The sequence below is a fragment of the Ascaphus truei genome, unplaced genomic scaffold (assembly GCF_040206685.1).
Source record: "Ascaphus truei isolate aAscTru1 unplaced genomic scaffold, aAscTru1.hap1 HAP1_SCAFFOLD_385, whole genome shotgun sequence".
NCBI lineage: Eukaryota > Metazoa > Chordata > Amphibia > Anura > Ascaphidae > Ascaphus > Ascaphus truei.
Window position 1 is genome coordinate 236,463 of NW_027456715.1, and position 22,727 is coordinate 259,189.

The 22,727-nt window shown below is 52.3% G+C and overlaps 1 protein-coding gene across 1 annotated transcript in view; it reads left to right on the top strand.

Annotated features, from left to right (window-relative positions):
• PLOD3 (procollagen-lysine,2-oxoglutarate 5-dioxygenase 3) overlaps positions 1–22,727 on the top strand; it is a 135,797-nt gene that overhangs the window by 21,389 nt on the left and 91,681 nt on the right. The window contains 2 exon segments of the mRNA XM_075583818.1: positions 5,777–5,889; positions 6,088–6,151. Of these exon segments, the coding sequence (XP_075439933.1) occupies positions 5,777–5,889; positions 6,088–6,151 (177 nt within the window).

Here is a 22,727-nt window from a genome sequence, read left to right on the forward strand (position 1 = left end):
TATGTTACGTAGACATCTTAGCTGGAATCGTTCGTGTAGGTTCGTATCGCTTTTGAGTAGTGTCCATGTTTCTGAGCCATACAGTAATATGGAGTATGTTACGTAGACATCTTAGCTGGAATCGTTCGTGTAGGTTCGTATCGCTTTAGAGTAGTGTCCATGTTTCTGAGCCATACAGTAATATGGAGTATGTTACGTAGACATCTTAGCTGGAATCGTTCGTGTAGGTTCGTATCGCTTTTGAGTAGCGTCCATGTTTCTGAGCCATACAGTAATATGGAGTATGTTACGTAGACATCTTAGCTGGAATCGTTCGAGTAGGTTTGTATCGCTTTAGAGTAGTGTCCATGTTTCTGAGCCATACAGTAATATGGAGTATGTTACGTAGACATCTTAGCTGCAATCGTTCGAGTAGGTTCGTATCGCTTTTGAGTAGTGTCCATGTTTCTGAGCCATACAGTAATATGGAGTATGTTACGTAGACATCTTAGCTGGAATCGTTCGTGTAGGTTCATATCGCTTTAGAGTAGTGTCCATGTTTCTGAGCCATACAGTAATATGGAGTATGTTACGTAGACATCTTAGCTGGAATCGTTCGTGTAGGTTCGTATCGCTTTTGAGCAGTGTCCATGTTTCTGAGCCATACAGTAATATGGAGTATGTTACGTAGACATCTTAGCTGGAATCGTTCGTGTAGGTTCGTATCGCTTTTGAGCAGTGTCCATGTTTCTGAGCCATACAGTAATATGGAGTATGTTACGTAGACATCTTAGCTGGAATCGTTCGTGTAGGTTCATATCGCTTTAGAGTAGTGTCCATGTTTCTGAGCCATACAGTAATATGGAGTATGTTACGTAGACATCTTAGCTGGAATCGTTCGTGTAGGTTCGTATCGCTTTAGAGCAGTGTCCATGTTTCTGAGCCATACAGTAATATGGAGTATGTTACGTAGACATCTTAGCTGGAATCGTTCGTGTAGGTTCGTATCGCTTTTGAGCAGTGTCCATGTTTCTGAGCCATACAGTAATATGGAGTATGTTACGTCCACATCTTAGCTGGAATCGTTCGTGTAGGTTTGTATCGCTTTTGAGTAGCGTCCATGTTTCTGAGCCATACAGTAATATGGAGTATGTTACGTAGACATCTTAGCTGGAATCGTTCGTGTAGGTTCATATCGCTTTAGAGTAGTGTCCATGTTTCTGAGCCATACAGTAATATGGAGTATGTTACGTAGACATCTTAGCTGGAATCGTTCGTGTAGGTTCGTATCGCTTTTGAGCAGTGTCCATGTTTCTGAGCCATACAGTAATCTGGAGTATGTTACGTAGACATCTTAGCTGGAATCGTTCGTGTAGGTTCATATCGCTTTTGAGTAGCGTCCATGTTTCTGAGCCATACAGTAATCTGGAGTATGTTACGTAGACATCTTAGCTGGAATCGTTCGTGTAGGTTCATATCGCTTTAGAGTAGTGTCCATGTTTCTGAGCCATACAGTAATCTGGAGTATGTTACGTAGACATCTTAGCTGGAATCGTTCGTGTAGGTTTGTATCGCTTTTGAGCAGTGTCCATGTTTCTGAGCCATACAGTAATCTGGAGTATGTTACGTAGACATCTTAGCTGGAATCGTTCGTGTAGGTTCATATCGCTTTAGAGTAGTGTCCCTGTTTCTGAGCCATACAGTAATATGGAGTATGTTACGTAGACATCTTAGCTGGAATCGTTCGTGTAGGTTCATATCGCTTTTGAGTAGCGTCCATGTTTCTGAGCCATACAGTAATCTGGAGTATGTTACGTAGACATCTTAGCTGGAATCGTTCGTGTAGGTTCGTATCGCTTTAGAGCAGTGTCCATGTTTCTGAGCCATACAGTAATATGGAGTATGTTACGTAGACATCTTAGCTGGAATCGTTCGTGTAGGTTCATATCGCTTTAGAGTAGTGTCCATGTTTCTGAGCCATACAGTAATATGGAGTATGTTACGTAGACATCTTAGCTGGAATCGTTCGTGTAGGTTCATATCGCTTTAGAGTAGTGTCCATGTTTCTGAGCCATACAGTAATATGGAGTATGTTACGTAGACATCTTAGCTGGAATCGTTCGTGTAGGTTCATATCGCTTTAGAGTAGTGTCCATGTTTCTGAGCCATACAGTAATATGGAGTATGTTACGTAGACATCTTAGCTGGAATCGTTCGTGTAGGTTCATATCGCTTTAGAGCAGTGTCCATGTTTCTGAGCCATACAGTAATATGGAGTATGTTACGTAGACATCTTAGCTGGAATCGTTCGTGTAGGTTTGTATCGCTTTTGAGTAGCGTCCATGTTTCTGAGCCATACAGTAATCTGGAGTATGTTACGTAGACATCTTAGCTGGAATCGTTCGTGTAGGTTTGTATCGCTTTTGAGTAGCGTCCATGTTTCTGAGCCATACAGTAATCTGGAGTATGTTACGTAGACATCTTAGCTGGAATCGTTCGTGTAGGTTTGTATCGCTTTTGAGTAGCGTCCATGTTTCTGAGCCATACAGTAATATGGTGCGTATTGAGGCGTTAAAAAGTCGCATTTTTGTACATTTGTCACGTCCCGTTGGTTCCACGAGCATTTCGTTAAGCAGGCGAACGCTGCAGTGGCGCTACCGATGCGGCTTTTGCTGTCGTTCGTAGCTGCTATGCTTTGGCTATCAATAATAGACCCAGGGTATTTGAATGAGTCCACTCGCTCGTTTGGGTTGCCGTCCTGTTGAAGTTGAATCTGTTGGGTAGCGGTAAATATGTATTTCGTCTTTTCCGTATTCATGGATAATCCGAGCTTCTTTGCATTGGCTTGCATGTCGTTCAAAGTTTCTTGGGCTGTATCCGATAAGCACACAATGTCATCGGCGTATACAAGGTCCGTGAGAAAAAACTCGCTTCCCACTTGTACGCCAGGCCTGTCTTGAAATGTTTTTCTGAGAATCCACTCCATGGTAATATTGAATAACATAGGCGATATTATGCAACCTTGTGTGACTCCCGTGGATATGGAGAGTGGCGCAGATATGTTGCCCATGTGTCTGACTCCCGTGGATATGGAGAGTGGCGCGGATATGTTGCCCATGTGTCTGACTCTCGTGGATATGGAGAGTGGCGCGGATATGTTGCCCATGTGTGTGACTCCCGTGGATATGGAGAGTGGCGCGGATATGGTGCCCATGTGTGTGACTCCCGTGGATATGGAGAGTGGCGCAGATATGGTGCCCATGTGTGTGACTCCCGGGATATGGAGAATGGCGCGGATATGGTGCCCATGTGTCTGACTCCCGTGGATATGGAGAGTGGCGCGGATATGTTGCCCATGTGTGTGACTCCCGTGGATATGGAGAGTGGCGTGGATATGGTGCCCATGTGTCTGACTCCCGCGGATATGGAGAGTGGCGCGGATATGGTGCCCATGTGTCTGACTCCCGCGGATATGGAGAGTGGCGCGGATATGTTGCCCATGTTTCTGACTCCCGTGGATATGGAGAGTGGCGCGGATATGGTGCCCATGTTTCTGACTCCCGTGGATATGGAGAGTGGCGCAGATATGTTGCCCATGTGTCTGACTCCCGTGGATATGGAGAGTGGCGCGGATATGTTGCCCATGTGTCTGACTCTCGTGGATATGGAGAGTGGCGCGGATATGTTGCCCATGTGTGTGACTCCCGCGGATATGGAGTGGCGCGGATATGGTGCCCATGTGTGTGACTCCCGTGGATATGGAGAGTGGCGCGGATATGGTGCCCATGTGTGTGACTCCCGGGATATGGAGAATGGCGCGGATATGGTGCCCATGTGTCTGACTCCCGTGGATATGGAGAGTGGCGCGGATATGTTGCTCATGTGTGTGACTCCCGTGGATATGGAGAGTGGCGCGGATATGGTGCCCATGTTTCTGACTCCCGTGGATATGGAGAGTGGCGCGGATATGGTGCCCATGTGTCTGACTCCCGTGGATATGGAGAGTGGCGCGGATATGTTGCCCATGTGTCTGACTCCCGCGGATATGGAGAGTGGCGCGGATATGGTGCCCATGTTTCTGACTCCCGTGGATATGGAGAGTGGCGCGGATATGGTGCCCATGTGTCTGACTCCCGTGGATATGGAGAGTGGCGCGGATATGGTGCCCATGTGTCTGACTCCCACGGATATGGAGAGTGGCGCGGATATGTTGCCCATGTTTCTGACTCCCGTGGATATGGAGAGTGGCGCGGATATGTTGCCCATGTGTCTGACTCCCGTGGATATGGAGAGTGGCGCGGATATGGTGCCCATGTTTCTGACTCTCGTGGATATGGAGAGTGGCGCGGATATGTTACCCATGTGTCTGACTCCCGTGGATATGGAGAGTGGCGCGGATATGGTGCCCATGTGTCTGACTCCCGTGGATATGGAGAGTGGCGCGGATATGTTGCTCATGTGTGTGACTCCCGTGGATATGGAGAGTGGCGCGGATATGGTGCCCATGTGTCTGACTCCCGCGGATATGGAGAGTGGCGCGGATATGGTGCCCATGTTTCTGACTCCCATGGATATGGAGAGTGGCGCGGATATGGTGCCCATGTGTGTGACTCCCGTGGGTATGGAGAGTGGCGCGGATATGTTGCCCATGTGTGACTCTGCTTGTACCTCCTTCATAAAAAGCTCGTACACATTGAGCGTGGCATGTGGTGCCGTATCAGCCTTGAGGGCGCAGCATAGCGATGGGTGATCCACACTGTCATAAGCCCACGAGAAGTCAACAAACACCATATAGGTGTCTCTTTTGCAGCGGAGTCGTATTTCTGCTAGTTGTCGAAGTGTGAAAATTTGGTCCGTACACCCTCTTCCTGGTCTAAACCCAGCCTGTTTTTCCTGGTCTAAACCCAGCCTGTTCTTCCTGGTCTAAACCCAGCCTGTTTTTCCCTGCAGTTCAATTCTCTGCGTTTAAGTAGGCTGGTCCGGATAATAGAAGTCAAAAGCTTTGCAGATGTTGATAGCAAGCTTATGCCCCTACCAACTCCGGGGGTACCTGCCTGCTCCCTATCGCGTGTGTGTGTGTGTGTGTGTGACTTCAACTCTGGAGGTACCTGCCTGCTACCTATCGTGTGTGTGTGTGTATGAATCTTCAACTCCGGGGGTACCTGCCTGCTCCCTATCGCGCGCGTGTGTGTGACTTCAACTCTGGAGGTACCTGCCTGCTCCCTATCGCGTGTGTGTGTGTGTGTGTGTGTGTGACTTCAACTCTGGAGGTACCTGCCTGCTCCCTATCGCGTGTGTGTGACTTCAACTCTGGAGGTACCTGCCTGCTCCCTATTGTGTGTGTGTGTGTGTGTGTGTGTGAGAAACTTCAACTCTGGAGGTACCTGCCTGCTCCCTATCGTGTGTGTGTGTGTGTGTGAGAAACTTCAACTCCGGGGGTACCTGCCTGCTCCCTATCGCGTGTGTGTGACTTCAACTCTGGAGGTACCTGCCTGCTCCCTATTGTGTGTGTGTGTGTGAGAAACTTCAACTCTGGAGGTACCTGCCTGCTCCCTATCGTGTGTGTGTGTGAGAAACTTCAACTCTGGAGGTACCTGCCTGCTCCCTATCGTGTGTGTGTGTGAATCTTCAACTCTGGAGGTACCAGCCTGCTCCTCTATCGTGTGTGTGTGTGTGTGTGTGTGTGTGTGTGTGTGTGTGTGTGTGTGTGTGTGTGTGTGTGTGTGTGTGTGTGTAATCTTCCTCAACTCCGGAGATACCTCTCTCTCTCATCCCTTTGTCACTGCTGTCTCTGCAGGGTTTATCGGCTTTGCTCCCCAGCTCAATAAGATGGTGCAGCTGTGGAAGTACAAAGACGATGATGATGATCAGCTCTTCTACACCAAGATTTACCTGGACCCATCACTCCGGGTGAGGGCCGCAGACTACAAGATGTATATCCTAACGCTAATCTCTCACCCTCTTCTCTTCTGATCTCGCGCTCTCTTGCCCTCTTTCTCTGCACTCTCTCTCGTCCTCTCTCTTTGAATTTCTCGCGCTCTGTCTCGCTCTCTCACACACTCTCGAGCCCTCTCTCTCAATCTCTCTCATTCATTTCATTCTCCTCAGGAGAAGTTCAGTATCGCCCTTGACCACAAGTCAAAAATCTTCCAGAACCTCAACGGGGCCATCGGTGAGTATATCACATGGATCCCATCACATGGATCCCATCCCATCACATGGATCCCATCCCATGGATCCCATTCCATCATAGGGATCCCATCCCATGGATCCCATTCCATCATAGGGATCCCATCCCATCACATGGATCCCATCCCGTCACATGGATCCCATCCCATGGATCCCATTCCATCATAGGGATCCCATCCCATCACATGGATCCCATCCCATCACATGGATCCCATCCCATCACATGGATCCCATCCCATCACATGGATCCCATCCCATGGATCCCATTCCATCATAGGGATCCCATCCCATCACATGGATCCCATCCCATCACATGGATCCCATCCCATCCCATGGATCCCATTCCATCATAGGGATCCCATCCCATCACATGGATCCCATCCCATCACATGGATCCCATCCCATCACATGGATCCCATCCCATCACATGGATCCCATCCCATCACATGGATCCCATCCCATCACATGGATCCCATCCCATCATAGGGATCCCATCCCATCACATGGATCCCATCCCATCACATGGATCCCATCCCATGGATCCCATTCCATCATAGGGATCCCATCCCATCACATGGATCCCATCCCATGGATCCCATTCCATCATAGGGATCCCATCCCATCACATGGATCCCATCCCATCACAGGGATCCCATCCCATCACAGGGATCCCATCCCATCACAGGGATCCAACCCCAGGAATCCCATCACAGGGAGGCACCGCTGACCCTATTACCTTATAGGAATCCCCCGTGTGTGAGACGCCCTCTTATCCCATCACAGGGAGGCACCACTCTCCCTATTACCTTATAGGAATCCCCTGTGTGTGAGACGCCCTCTTATCCCATCACAGGGGGCACCGCTGTCCCTATTACCTTATAGGAATCCCCTGTGTGTGAGACGCCCTCTTATCCCATCACAGGGAGGCACCGCTGTCCCTATTACCTTATAGGAATCCCGTGTGTGAGACGCCCTCTTATCCCATCACAGGGAGGCACCGCTGTCCCTATTACCTTATAGGAATCCCCTGTGTGTGAGACGCCCTCTTATCCCATCACAGGGGGCGCCGCTGTCCCTATTACCTTATAGGAATCCTGTGTGTGAGACGCCCTCTTATCCCATCACAGGGGGGCGCCGCTGTCCCTATTACCTTATAGGAATCCCGTGTGTGAGAGACGCCCTCTTATCCCATCACAGGGAGGCACCGCTGTCCCTATTACCTTATAGGAATCCTGTGTGTGAGACGCCCTCTTATCCCATCACATGGAGGCACCGCTGTCCCTATTACCTTATAGGGATCCCCTGTGTGAGACGCCCTCTTATCCCATCACAGGGAGGCACCGCTGTCCCTATTATCTTATAGGAACCCCGTGTGTGTGAGACGCCCTCTTATCCCATCACAGGGGGGCACCGCTGTCCCTATTATCTTATAGGAATCCCATGTGTGAGACGCCCTCTTATCCCATCACAGGGAGGCACGCTATCCCTATTACCTTATAGGAATCCTGTGTGTGAGACGCCCTCTTATCCCATCACAGGGAGGCACCGCTGTCCCTATTACCTTATAGGAATCACGTGTGTGAGACTCCCTCTTATCCCATCACAGGGAGGCACCGCTGTCCCTATTACCTTATAGGAATCCCCTGTGTGTGAGACGCCCTCTTATCTCATCACAGGGAGGCACCGCTGTCCCTATTACCTTATAGGAATCCCGTGTGTGAGACGCCCTCTTATCCCATCACAGGGGGGCACCGCTGTCCCTATTACCTTATAGGAATCCCGTGTGTGAGACGCCCTCTTATCCCATCAAAGGGAGGCACCACTGTCCCTATTACCTTATAGGAATCCTGTGTGAGACGCCCTCTTATCCCATCACAGGGAGGCACCGCTGTCCCTATTACCTTATAGGAACCCTGTGTGTGAGACGCCCTCTTATCCCATCAAAGGGAGGCACCGCTGTCCCTATTACCTTATAGGAATCCTGTGTGTGAGACGCCCTCTTATCCCATCACAGGGAGGCACCGCTGTCCCTATTACCTTATAGGAACCCTGTGTGTGAGACGCCCTCTTATCCCATCACAGGGGGGCGCCGCTGTCCCTATTATCTTATAGGAATCCTGTGTGTGAGACGCCCTCTTATCCCATCACAGGGAGGCACCGCTGTCCCTATTACCTTATAGGAATCCTGTGTGTGTGAGATGCCCTCTTATCCCATCACAGAGGGGCACCACTGTCCCTATTATCTTATAGGAATCCCCTTTGTGTGAGACGCCCTCTTATCCCATCACAGGGGGGCGCCGCTGTCCCTATTATCTTATACGAACCCCGTGTGTGTGTGAGACGCCTTCTTATCCCATCACAGGGGGGCACCGCTGTCCCTATTACCTTATAGGAATCCCCTGTGTGTGTGAGACGCGCTCTTATCCCATCACAGGGGGGCACCGCTGTCCCTATTATCTTATAGGAATCCCATGTGTGAGACGCCCTCTTATCCCATCACAGGGAGGCACCGCTATCCCTATTACCTTTACGAATCCCGTGTGTGAGACGCCCTCTTATCCCATCACAGGGAGGCACCGCTGTCCCTATTACCTTATAGGAATCCCCTGTGTGTGAGACGCCCTCTTATCCCATGACAGGGAGGCACCGCTGTCCCTATTACCTTTTTGGAATCCCGTGTGTGAGACGCCCTCTTATCCCATCACAGGGGGGCACCGCTGTCCCTATTACCTTATAGGAATCCCCTGTGTGTGAGACGCCATCTTATCCCATCTCAGGGAGGCACCGCTGTCCCTGTTACCTTATAGGAATCCCGTGTGTGAGACGCCCTCTTATCCCATCACAGGGAGGCACCGCTGTCCCTATTACCTTATAGGAATCCCCTGTGTGAGACGCCCTCTTATCCCATCACAGGGAGGCGCCGCTGTCCCTATTACCTTATAGGAATCCTGTGTGTTAGACGCCCTCTTATCCCATCACAGGGGGGCACCGCTGTCCCTATTACCTTATAGGAATCCCCTGTGTGTGAGACGCCCTCTTATCCCATCACAGGGAGGCACCGCTGTCCCTATTACCTTATAGGAATCCCGTGTGTGAGACGCCCTCTTATCCCATCACAGGGAGGCACCGCTGTCCCTATTACCTTATAGGAATCCCGTGTGTGAGACGCCCTCTTATCCCATCACAGGGGGGCACCGCTGTCCCTATTATCTTATAGGAATCCCCTGTGTGTGAGACGCCATCGTATCCCATCTCAGGGAGGCACCGCTGTCCATGTTACCTTATAAATATCCCGTGTGTGAGACGCCCTCTTATCCCATCACAGGGAGGCACCGCTGTCCCTATTACCTTATAGGAATCCCCTGTGTGAGACGCCCTCTTATCCCATCACAGGGAGGCGCCGCTGTCCCTATTACCTTATAGGAATCCTGTGTGTGAGACGCCCTCTTATCCCATCACAGGGAGGCACTGCTGTCCCTATTATCTTATAGGAATCCCATGTGTGAGACACCCTCTTATCCCATCACAGGGAGGCACCGCTATCCCTATTACCTTATACGAATCCCGTGTGTGTGAGACGCCCTCTTATCCCATCACAGGGAGGAACCGCTGTCCCTATTACCTTATAGGAATCCCGTGTGTGAGACTCCCTCTTATCCCATCACAGGGAGGCACCGCTGTCCCTATTACCTTATAGGAATCCCCTGTGTGTGAGACGCCCTCTTATCCCATCACAGGGAGGCACCGCTGTCCCTATTACCTTATAGGAATCCCGTGTGTGAGACGCCCTCTTATCCCATCACAGGGGGGCACCGCTGTCCCTATTATCTTATAGGAATCCCCTGTGTGAGACGCCCTCTTATCCCATCACAGGGAGGCGCCGCTGTCCCTATTACCTTATAGGAATCCCCTGTGTGAGACGCCCTCTTATCCCATCACAGGGAGGCGCCGCTGTCCCTATTACCTTATAGGAATCCTGTGTGTTAGACGCCCTCTTATCCCATCACAGGGGGGCACCGCTGTCCCTATTACCTTATAGGAATCCCCTGTGTGTGAGACGCCCTCTTATCCCATCACAGGGAGGCACCGCTGTCCCTATTACCTTATAGGAATCCCGTGTGTGAGACGCCCTCTTATCCCATCACAGGGAGGCACCGCTGTCCCTATTACCTTATAGGAATCCCGTGTGTGAGACGCCCTCTTATCCCATCACAAGGGGGCACCGCTGTCCCTATTATCTTATAGGAATCCCGTGTGTGTGAGACGCCCTCTTATCCCATCACAGGGGGGCACCGCTGTCCCTGTTACCTTATAGGAATCCCGTGTGTGAGACGCCCTCTTATCCCATCACAGGGAGGCACCGCTGTCCCTATTACCTTATAGGAATCCCCTGTGTGAGACGCCCTCTTATCCCATCACAGGGAGGCGCCGCTGTCCCTATTACCTTATAGGAATCCTGTGTGTGAGACGCCCTCTTATCCCATCACAGGGAGGCACCGCTGTCCCTATTACCTTATAGGAATCCCCTGTGTGTGAGACGCCCTCTTATCCCATCACAGGGAGGCAACGCTGTCCCTATTACCTTATAGGAATCCCGTGTGTGAGACGCCCTCTTATCCCATCACAGGGAGGCACCGCTGTCCCTATTATCTTATAGGAATCCTGTGTGTGAGACGCCCTCTTATCCCATCACAGGGAGGCACCGCTGTCCCTATTACCTTATAGGAAGCCCGTGTGTGTGAGACGCCCTCTTATCCCATCACAGGGGGGCACCGCTGTCCCTATTACCTTATAGGAATCCCCTGTGTGTGAGTCGCCCTCTTATCCCATCACAGGGAGGCACCGCTGTCCCTATTACCTTATAGGAATCCCCTGTGTGTGTGAGACGCCCTCTTATCCCATCACAGGGGGGCACCGCTGTCCCTATTACCTTATAGGAATCCCGTGTGTGAGACGCCCTCTTATCCCATCAAAGGGAGGCACCGCTGTCCCTATTACCTTATAGGAATCCTGTGTGAGACGCCCTCTTATCCCATCACAGGGAGGCACCGCTGTCCCTATTACCTTATAGGAACCCTGTGTGTGAGACGCCCTCTTATCCCATCACAGGGAGGCACCGCTGTCCCTATTATCTTATAGGAATCCTGTGTGTGAGACGCCCTCTTATCCCATCACAGGGAGGCACCGCTGTCCCTATTACCTTATAGGAAGCCCGTGTGTGTGAGTCGCCCTCTTATCCCATCACAGGGAGGCACCGCTGTCCCTATTACCTTATAGGAATCCCCTGTGTGTGTGAGACGTCCTCTTATCCCATCACAGGGGGGCACCGCTGTCCCTATTACCTTATAGGAATCCCGTGTGTGAGACGCCCTCTTATCCCATCACAGGGAGGCACCGCTGTCCCTATTACCTTATAGGAACCCTGTGTGTGAGACGCCCTCTTATCCCATCAAAGGGAGGCACCGCTGTCCCTATTACCTTATAGAAATCCTGTGTGAGACGCCCTCTTATCCCATTACAGGGGGGCACCGCTGTCCCTATTACCTTATAGGAACCCTGTGTGTAAGACGCCCTCTTATCCCATCACAGGGGGGCGCCGCTGTCCCTATTATCTTATAGGAATCCTGTGTGTGAGACGCCCTCTTATCCCATCACAGGGAGGCACCGCTGTCCCTATTACCTTATAGGAATCCCGTGTGTGTGAGACGCCCTCTTATCCCATTACAGGGGGGCACCACTGTCCCTATTATCTTATAGGAATCCCCTGTGTGTGAGACGCCCTCTTATCCCATCACAGGGGGGCACCACTGTCCCTATTATCTTATAGGAATCCCCTGTGTGTGAGACGCCCTGTTATCCCATCACAGGGGGGCACCGCTGTCCCTATTACCTTATAGGAATCCCCTGTGTGTGTGAGACGCGCTCTTATCCCATCACAGGGGGGCACCGCTGTCCCTATTATCCCATCACAGGGAGGCACCGCTGTCCCTATTACCTTATAGGAATCCTGTGTGTGAGACGCGCTCTTATCCCATCACAGGGGGGCACCGCTGTCCCTATTACCTTATAGAAATCCTGTGTGAGACGCCCTCTTATCCCATTACAGGGAGGCACCGCTGTCCCTATTACCTTATAGGAACCCTGTGTGTAAGACGCCCTCTTATCCCATCACAGGGAGGCACCGCTGTCCCTATTACCTTATAGGAACCCTGTGTGTGAGACGCCCTCTTATCCCATCACAGGGGGGCACCGCTGTCCCTATTATCCCATCACAGGGAGGCACCGCTGTCCCTATTATCTTATAGGAATCCTGTGTGTGAGACGCCCTCTTATCCCATCACAGGGAGGCACCGCTGTCCCTATTACCTTATAGGAATCCTGTGTGTGAGACGCCCTCTTATCCCATCACAGGGAGGCACCGCTGTCCCTATTACCTTATAGGAATCCCGTGTGTGTGAGACGCCCTCTTATCCCATCACAGGGAGGCGCCGCTGTCCCTATTATCTTATAGGAATCCTGTGTGTGAGACGCCCTCTTATCCCATCACAGGGAGGCACCGCTGTCCCTATTACCTTATAGGAATCCTGTGTGTGTGAGACGCCCTCTTATCCCATCACAGGGAGGCACCGCTGTCCCTATTACCTTATAGGAATCCCGTGTGTGTGAGACGCCCTCTTATCCCATTACAGGGGGGCACCACTGTCCCTATTATCTTATAGGAATCCTCTGTGTGTGAGACGCCCTCTTATCCCATCACAGGGGGGCACCACTGTCCCTATTATCTTATAGGAATCCCCTGTGTGTGAGACGCCCTGTTATCCAATCACAGGGGGGCTCCGCTGTCCCTATTATCTTATACGAACCCTGTGTGTGTGTGAGACGCCCTCTTATCCCATCACAGGGGGGCACCGCTGTCCCTATTACCTTATAGGAATCCCCTGTGTGTGTGAGACGCGCTCTTATCCCATCACAGGGGGGCACCGCTGTCCCTATTATCCCATCACAGGGAGGCACCGCTGTCCCTATTACCTTATAGGAATCCTGTGTGTGAGACGCGCTCTTATCCCATCACAGGGGGGCACCGCTGTCCCTATTACCTTATAGGAATCCTGTGTGTGAGACGCCCTCTTATCCCATCACAGGGAGGCACCGCTGACCCTATTATCTTATAGGAATCCCCTGTGTGTGAGACGCCCTCTTATCCCATCACAGGGGGCCACCGCTGTCCCTATTACCTTATAGGAATCCCGTGTGTGAGACGCCCTCTTATCCCATCACAGGGAGGCGCCGCTGTCCCTATTACCTTATAGGAATCCCGTGTGTGTGAGACGCCCTCTTATCCCATCACAGGGGGGCACCGCTGTCCCTATTACCTTATAGGAATCCTGTGTGTGAGATGCCCTCTTATCCCATCACAGGGGGGTACCGCTGTCCCTATTACCTTATAGGAATCCCGTGTGTGAGACGCCCTCTTATCCCATCAAAGGGAGGCACCGCTGTCCCTATTATCTTATAGGAATCCCCTGTGTGTGAGACACCCTCTTATCCCATCACAGGGAGGCACCGCTGTCCCTATTACCTTATAGGAATCCCCTGTGTGAGACGCCCTCTTATCCCATCACAGGGGGCACCGCTGACCCTATTATCCCATCACAGGGAGGCGCCGCTGTCCCTATTACCTTTTAGGAATCCCGTGTGTGAGACGCCCTCTTATCCCATCACAGGGAGGCACCGCTGTCCCTATTACCTTATAGGAATCCCCTGTGTGTGAGACGCCCTCTTATCCCATCACAGGGAGGCGCCGATGTCCCTATTATCTTATAGGAATCCTGTGCGTGAGACGCCCTCTTATCCCATCACAGGGGGGCGCCGCTGTCCCTATTACCTTATAGGAATCCTGTGTGTGTGACACCCTCTTATCCCATCACAGGGAGGCACCGCTGTCCCTATTACCTTATAGGAATCCTGTGTGTGAGACGCCCTCTTATCCCATCACAGGGAGGCGCCGATGTCCCTATTATCTTATAGGAATCCCGTGTGTGAGACGCCCTCTTATCCCATCACAGGGAGGCACCGCTGTCCCTATTATCTTATAGGAATCCCGTGTGTGTGAGACGCCCTCTTATCCCATCACAGGGAGGCACCGCTGTCCCTATTACCTTATAGGAATCCCGTGTGTGAGACGCCCTCTTATCCCATCACAGGGAGGCACCGCTGTCCCTATTACCTTATAGGAATCCCGTGTGTGAGACGCCCTCTTATCCCATCACAGGGAGGCACCGCTGTCCCTATTATCTTATAGGAATCCCGTGTGTGTGAGACGCCCTCTTATCCCATCACAGGGAGGCACCGCTGTCCCTATTACCTTATAGGAATCCCGTGTGTGAGACGCCCTCTTATCCCATCACAGGGAGGCACCGCTGTCCCTATTACCTTATAGGAATCCCGTGTGTGAGACGCCCTCTTATCCCATCACAGGGAGGCACCGCTGTCCCTATTACCTTATAGGAATCCTGTGTGTGTGAGACGCCCTCTTATCCCATCACAGGGAGGCACCGCTGTCCCTATTATCTTATAGGAATCCTGTGTGTGAGACGCCCTCTTATCCCATCACAGGGAGGCACCGCTGTCCCTATTATCTTATAGGAATCCTGTGTGTGAGACGCCCTCTTATCCCATCACAGGGAGGCACCGCTGTCCCTATTATCTTATAGGAATCCCGTGTGTGAGACGCCCTCTTATCCCATCACAGGGAGGCACCGCTGTCCCTATTATCTTATAGGAATCCCGTGTGTGAGACGCCCTCTCATCCCATCACAGGGAGGCACCGCTGTCCCTATTACCTTATAGGAATCCCGTGTGTGTGAAACGCCCTCTTATCCCATCACAGGGGGGCGCCGCTGTCCCTATTACCTTATAGGAATCCCGTGTGTGAGACGCCCCCTTATCCCATCACAGGGGGGCGCCGCTGTCCCTATTATCTTATAGGAATCCTGTGTGTGAGACGCCCTCTTATCCCATCACAGGGAGGCAGCGCTATCCCTATTACCTTATAGGAATCCCGTGTGTGAGACGCCCTCTTATCCCATCACAGGGAGGCGCCGCTGTCCCTATTACCTTATAGGAATCCCCTGTGTGTGAGACGCCCTCTTATCCCATCACAGGGGGGCACCGCTGTCCCTATTATCTTATAGGAATCCTGTGTGTGAGACGCCCTCTTATCCCATCACAGGGAGGCACCGCTGTCCCTATTACCTTATAGGAATCCCCTGTGTGTGAGACGCCCTCTTATCCCATCACAGGGAGGCACCGCTGTCCCTATTACCTTATAGGAATCCTGTGTGTGAGACGCCCTCTTATCCCATCACAGGGAGGCACCGCTGTCCCTATTACCTTATAGGAATCCTGTGTGTGAGACGCCCTCTTATCCCATCACAGGGAGGCACCGCTGTCCCTATTACCTTATAGGAATCCCGTGTGTGAGACGCCCTCTTATCCCATCACAGGGAGGCGCCGCTGTCCCTATTACCTTATAGGAATCCCGTGTGTGGGACGCCCTCTTATCCCATCACAGGGGGGCACCGCTGTCCCTATTACCTTATAGGAATACCCTGTGTGTGAGACGCCCTCTTATCCCATCACAGGGGGGCACCGCTGTCCCTATTATCTTATAGGAATCCTGTGTGTGAGACGCCCTCTTATCCCATCACAGGGAGGCACCGCTGTCCCTATTATCTTATAGGAATCCTGTGTGTGAGACGCCCTCTTATCCCATCACAGGGGGGCACCGCTGTCCCTATTATCTTATAGGAATCCCGTGTGTGAGACGCCCTCTTATCCCATCACAGGGGGGAGCCGCTGTCCCTATTACCTTATAGGAATCCCCTGTGTGTGAGACACCCTCTTATCCCATCACAGGGAGGCACCGCTGTCCCTATTACTTTATAGGAATCCCCTGTGTGTGAGACGCCCTCTTATCCCATCACAGGGAGGCACCGCTGTCCCTATTACCTTATAGGAATCCCCTGTGTGTGAGACGCCCTCTTATCCCATCACAGGGAGGCGCCGCTGTCCCTATTACCTTATAGGAATCCCGTGTGTGAGACGCCCTCTTATCCCATCACAGGGAGGCACCGCTGTCCCTATTATCTTATAGGAATCCTGTGTGTGAGACGCCCTCTTATCCCATCACAGGGAGGCACCGCTGTCCCTATTATCTTATAGGAATCCTGTGTGTGAGACGCCCTCTTATCCCATCACAGGGGGGCACCGCTGTCCCTATTATCTTATAGGAATCCTGTGTGTGAGACGCCCTCTTATCCCATCACAGGGGGGCGCCGCTGTCCCTATTACCTTATAGGAATCCTGTGTGTGAGACGCCCTCTTATCCCATCACAGGGAGGCACCGCTGTCCCTATTACCTTATAGGAATCCCCTGTGTGTGAGACGCCCTCTTATCCCATCACAGGGAGGCACCGCTGACCCTATTATCTTATAGGAATCCTGTGTGTGAGACGCCCTCTTATCCCATCACAGGGGGGCGCCGCTGTCCCTATTACCTTATAGGAATCCTGTGTGTGAGACGCCCTCTTATCCCATCACAGGGAGGCACCGCTGTCCCTATTACCTTATAGGAATCCCCTGTGTGTGAGACGCCCTCTTATCCCATCACAGGGAGGCACCGCTGACCCTATTATCTTATAGGAATCCTGTGTGTGAGACGCCCTCTTATCCCATCACAGGGGGGCACCGCTGACCCTATTATCTTATAGGAATCCTGTGTGTGAGACGCCCTCTTATCCCATCACAGGGGGGCGCCGCTGTCCCTATTACCTTATAGGAATCCCGTGTGTGAGACGCCCTCTTATCCCATCACAGGGAGGCACCGCTGTCCCTATTACCTTATAGGAATCCTGTGTGTGAGACGCCCTCTTATCCCATCACAGGGAGGCACCGCTGACCCTATTATCTTATAGGAATCCTGTGTGTGATACGCCCTCTTATCCCATCACAGGGAGGCACCGCTGTCCCTATTACCTTATAGGAATCCTGTGTGTGAGACGCCCTCTTATCCCATCACAGGGGGGCGCCGCTGTCCCTATTACCTTATAGGAATCCTGTGTATGAGACGCCCTCTTATCCCATCACAGGGGGGCACCGCTGTCCCTATTACCTTATAGGAATCCCGTGTGTGAGACGCCCTCTTATCCCATCACAGGGGGGCACCGCTGTCCCTATTATCTTATAGGAATCCCGTGTGTGAGACGCCCTCTTATCCCATCACAGGGGGCACCGCTGTCCCTGTTACCTTATAGGAATCCCGTGTGTGAGACGCCCTCTTATCCCATCACAGGGGGGCACCGCTGTCCCTATTACCTTATAGGAATCCTGTGTGTGAGACGCCCTCTTATCCCATCACAGGGGGGCGCCGCTGTCCCTATTACCTTATAGGAATCCTGTGTGTGAGACGCCCTCTTATCCCATCACAGGGAGGCACCGCTGTCCCTATTATCTTATAGGAATCCCCCTGTGTGTGAGATGCCCTCTTATCCCATCACAGGCAGGCACCGCTGTCCCTATTACCTTATAGGAATCCCGTGTGTGAGACGCCCTCTTATCCCATCACAGGGGGCACCGCTGTCCCTATTACCTTATAGGAATCCCGTGTGTGAGACGCCCTCTTATCCCATCACAGGGAGGCACCGCTGTCCCTATTACCTTATAGGAATCCTGTGTGTGAGACGCCCTCTTATCCCATCACAGGGGGGCGCCGCTGTCCCTATTACCTTATAGGAATCCTGTGTGTGAGACGCCCTCTTATCCCATCACAGGGAGGCACCGCTGTCCCTATTATCTTATTGGAATCCCCCTGTGTGTGAGACGCCCTCTTATCCCATCACAGGCAGGCACCGCTGTCCCTATTACCTTATAGGAATCCCGTGTGTGAGACGCCCTCTTATCCCATCACAGGGAGGCGCCACTGTCCCTAATATCTTATAGGAATCCCCTGTGTGTGAGACGCCCTCTTATCCCATCACAGGGAGGCACCGCTGTCCCTATTACCTTATAGGAATCCCGTGTGTGAGACGCCATCTTATCCCATCACAGGGGGGCACCGCTGTCCCTATTACCTTATAGGAATCCCGTGTGTGTGAGACGCCCTCTTATCCCATCACAGGGGGGCACCGCTGTCCCTATTATCTTATAGGAATCCTGTGTGTGAGACGCCCTCTTATCCCATCACAGGGGGGCACCGCTGTCCCTATTACCTTATAGGAATCCCGTGTGTGAGACGCCCTCTTATCCCATCACAGGGGTGCACCGCTATCCCTATTACCTTATAGGAATCCCGTGTGTGTGAGACGCCCTCTTATCCCATCACAGGGAGGCGCCGCTGTCCCTATTACCTTATAGGAATCCTGTGTGTGAGACGCCCTCTTATCCCATCACAGGGGGGCACCGCTGTCCCTATACCTTATAGGAATCCCCTGTGTGTGAGACGCCCTCTTATCCCATCACAGGGGGGCACCGCTGTCCCTATTACCTTATAGGAATCCCGTGTGTGAGACGCCCTCTTATCCCATCACAGGGAGGCACCGCTGTCCCTATTATCTTATAGGAATCCCGTGTGTGTGAGACGCCCTCTTATCCCATCACAGGGGGGCACCGCTGTCCCTATTACCTTATAGGAATACCGTGTGTGTGAGACACCCTCTTATCCCATCACAGGGAGGCACCGCTGTCCCTATTACCTTATAGGAATCCTGTGTGTGAGACGCCCTCTTATCCCATCACAGGGAGGCGCCGCTGTCCCTATTATCTTATAGGAATCCCGTGTGTGTGAGACGCCCTCTTATCCCATCACAGGGGGGCACCGCTGTCCCTATTATCTTATAGGAATCCTGTGTGTGTGAGACGCCCTCTTATCCCATCACAGGGGGGCACCGCTGTCCCTATTATCTTATAGGAATCCTGTGTGTGTGAGACGCCCTCTTATCCCATCACAGGGGGGCACCGCTGTCCCTATTATCTTATAGGAATCCTGTGTGTGAGACGCCCTCTTATCCCATCACAGGGAGGCACCGCTGTCCGTATTACCTTATAGGAATCCTGTGTGTGAGACGCCCTCTTATCCCATCACAGGGGGGCACCGCTGTCCCTATTACCTTATACTGTAGGAATCCTGTTTGTGTGAGACACCCCTCTTATCCCATCACAGGGAGGCACCGCTGTCCCTATTACCTTATAGGAATCCCATGTGTGAGACGCCCTCTTATCCCATCACAGGGAGGCACCGCTGTCCCTATTACCTTATAGGAATCCCCTGTGTGAGACGCCCTCTTATCCCATCACAGGGGGGCACCGCTGTCCCTATTACCTTATAGGAATCCCCTGTGTGTGAGACGCCCTCTTATCCCATCACAGGGGGGCACCGCTGTCCCTATTACCTTATAGGAATCCCCTGTGTGTGAGACGCCCTCTTATCCCATCACAGGGGGGCACCGCTGTCCCTATTACCTTATAGGAATCCCGTGTGTGAGACGCCCTCTTATCCCATCACAGGGAGGCACCGCTGTCCCTATTATCTTATAGGAATCCCCTGTGTGTGAGACGCCCTCTTATCCCATCACAGGGGGGCACCGCTGTCCCTATTATCTTATAGGAATCCTGTGTGTGAGACGCCCTCTTATCCCATCACAGGGAGGCACCGCTGTCCCTATTATCTTATAGGAATCCCCCGTGTGTGAGACGCCATCTTATCCCATCACAGGGAGGCACCGCTGACCCTATTACCTTATAGGAATCCCATGTGTGAGACGCCCTCTTATCCCATCACAGGGAGGCACCGCTGTCCCTATTACCTTATAGGAATCCCCTGTGTGTGAGACGCCCTCTTATCCCATCACAGGGAGGCACCGCTGTCCCTATTACCTTATAGGAATCCTGTGTGTGAGACGCCCTCTTATCCCATCACAGGGGGGCACCGCTGTCCCTATTACCTTATAGGAATCCCGTGTGTGAGACGCCCTCTTATCCCATCACAGGGAGGCACCGCTGTCCCTATTACCTTATAGGAATCCCCTGTGTGAGACGCCCTCTTATCCCATCACAGGGAGGCACCGCTGTCCCTATTATCTTATAGGGATCCCCTGTGTGTGAGACGCCCTCTTATCCCATCACAGGGGGGCGCCGCTGTCCCTATTATCTTATAGGAATCCCCTGTGTGTGAGACGCCCTCTTATCCCATCACAGGGGGGCACCGCTGTCCCTATTACCTTATAGGAATCCCGTGTGTGAGACGTCCTCTTATCCCATCACAGGGGGGCACCGCTGTCCCTATTATCTTATAGGAATCCTGTGTGTGTGAGACGCCCTCTTATCCCATCACAGGGAGGCACCGCTGACCCTATTACCTTATAGGAATCCCCTGTGTGTGAGACGCCCTCTTATCCCATCACAGGGAGGCACCGCTGTCCCTATTACCTTATAGGAATCCTGTGTGTGTGAGACGCCCTCTTATCCCATCACAGGGGGGCACCGCTGTCCCTATTACCTTATAGGGATCCCCTGTGTGTGAGACGCCCTCTTATCCCATCACAGGGGGGCACCGCTGTCCCTATTACCTTATAGGAATCCCCTGTGTGTGAGACGCCCTCTTATCCCATCACAGGGAGGCACCGCTGTCCCTATTACCTTATAGGAATCCCCTGTGTGAGACGCCCTCTTATCCCATCACAGGGGGGCACCGCTGTCCCTATTACCTTATAGGAATCCCCTGTGTGTGAGACGCCCTCTTATCCCATCACAGGGGGGCACCGCTGTCCCTATTACCTTATAGGAATCCTGTGTGTGAGACGCCCTCTTATCCCATCACAGGGAGGCACCGCTGTCCCTATTACCTTATAGGAATCCCGTGTGTGTGAGACGCCCTCTTATCCCATCACAGGGAGGCACCGCTGTCCCTATTACCTTATAGGAATCCTGTGTGTGAGACGCCCTCTTATCCCATCACAGGGAGGCACCGCTGTCCCTATTATCTAATAGGAATCCCGTGTGTGAGACGCCCTCTCATCCCATCACAGGGAGGCACCGCTGTCCCTATTACCTTATAGGAATCCCGTGTGTGTGAAACGCCCTCTTATCCCATCACAGGGGGGCGCCGCTGTCCCTATTATCTTATAGGAATCCTGTGTGTGTGAGACGCCCTCTTATCCCATCACAGGGGGGCACCGCTGTCCCTATTATCTTATAGGAATCCTGTGTGTGAGACGCCCTCTTATCCCATCACAGGGAGGCACCGCTGTCCCTATTACCTTATACTGTAGGAATCCTGTTTGTGTGAGACACCCCTCTTATCCCATCACAGGGGGGCACCGCTGTCCCTATTACCTTATAGGAATCCCATGTGTGAGACGCCCTCTTATCCCATCACAGGGAGGCACCGCTGTCCCTATTACCTTATAGGAATCCCCTGTGTGAGACGCCCTCTTATCCCATCACAGGGGGGCACCGCTGTCCCTATTACCTTATAGGAATCCCCTGTGTGTGAGACGCCCTCTTATCCCATCACAGGGGGGCACCGCTGTCCCTATTACCTTATAGGAATCCCCTGTGTGTGAGACGCCCTCTTATCCCATCACAGGGGGGCACCGCTGTCCCTATTACCTTATAGGAATCCCGTGTGTGAGACGCCCTCTTATCCCATCACAGGGAGGCACCGCTGTCCCTATTATCTTATAGGAATCCCCTGTGTGTGAGACGCCCTCTAATCCCATCACAGGGGGGCACCGCTGTCCCTATTATCTTATAGGAATCCCCTGTGTGTGAGACGCCCTCTTATCCCATCACAGGGAGGCACCGCTGTCCCTATTATCTTATAGGAATCCCCCGTGTTTGAGACGCCATCTTATCCCATCACAGGGAGGCACCGCTGACCCTATTACCTTATAGGAATCCCATGTGTGAGACGCCCTCTTATCCCATCACAGGGAGGCACCGCTGTCCCTATTACCTTATAGGAATCCCCTGTGTGTGAGACGCCCTCTTATCCCATCACAGGGAGGCACCGCTGTCCCTATTACCTTATAGGAATCCTGTGTGTGAGACGCCCTCTTATCCCATCACAGGGGGGCACCGCTGTCCCTATTACCTTATAGGAATCCCGTGTGTGAGACGCCCTCTTATCCCATCACAGGGAGGCACCGCTGTCCCTATTACCTTATAGGAATCCCCTGTGTGAGACGCCCTCTTATCCCATCACAGGGAGGCACCGCTGTCCCTATTATCTTATAGGGATCCCCTGTGTGTGAGACGCCCTCTTATCCCATCACAGGGGGCACCGCTGTCCCTGTTACCTTATAGGAATCCCGTGTGTGAGACGCCCTCTTATCCCATCACAGGGAGGCACCGCTGTCCCTATTACCTTATAGGAATCCTGTGTGTGAGACGCCCTCTTATCCCATCACAGGGGGGCGCCGCTGTCCCTATTACCTTATAGGAATCCTGTGTGTGAGACGCCCTCTTATCCCATCACAGGGAGGCACCGCTGTCCCTATTAT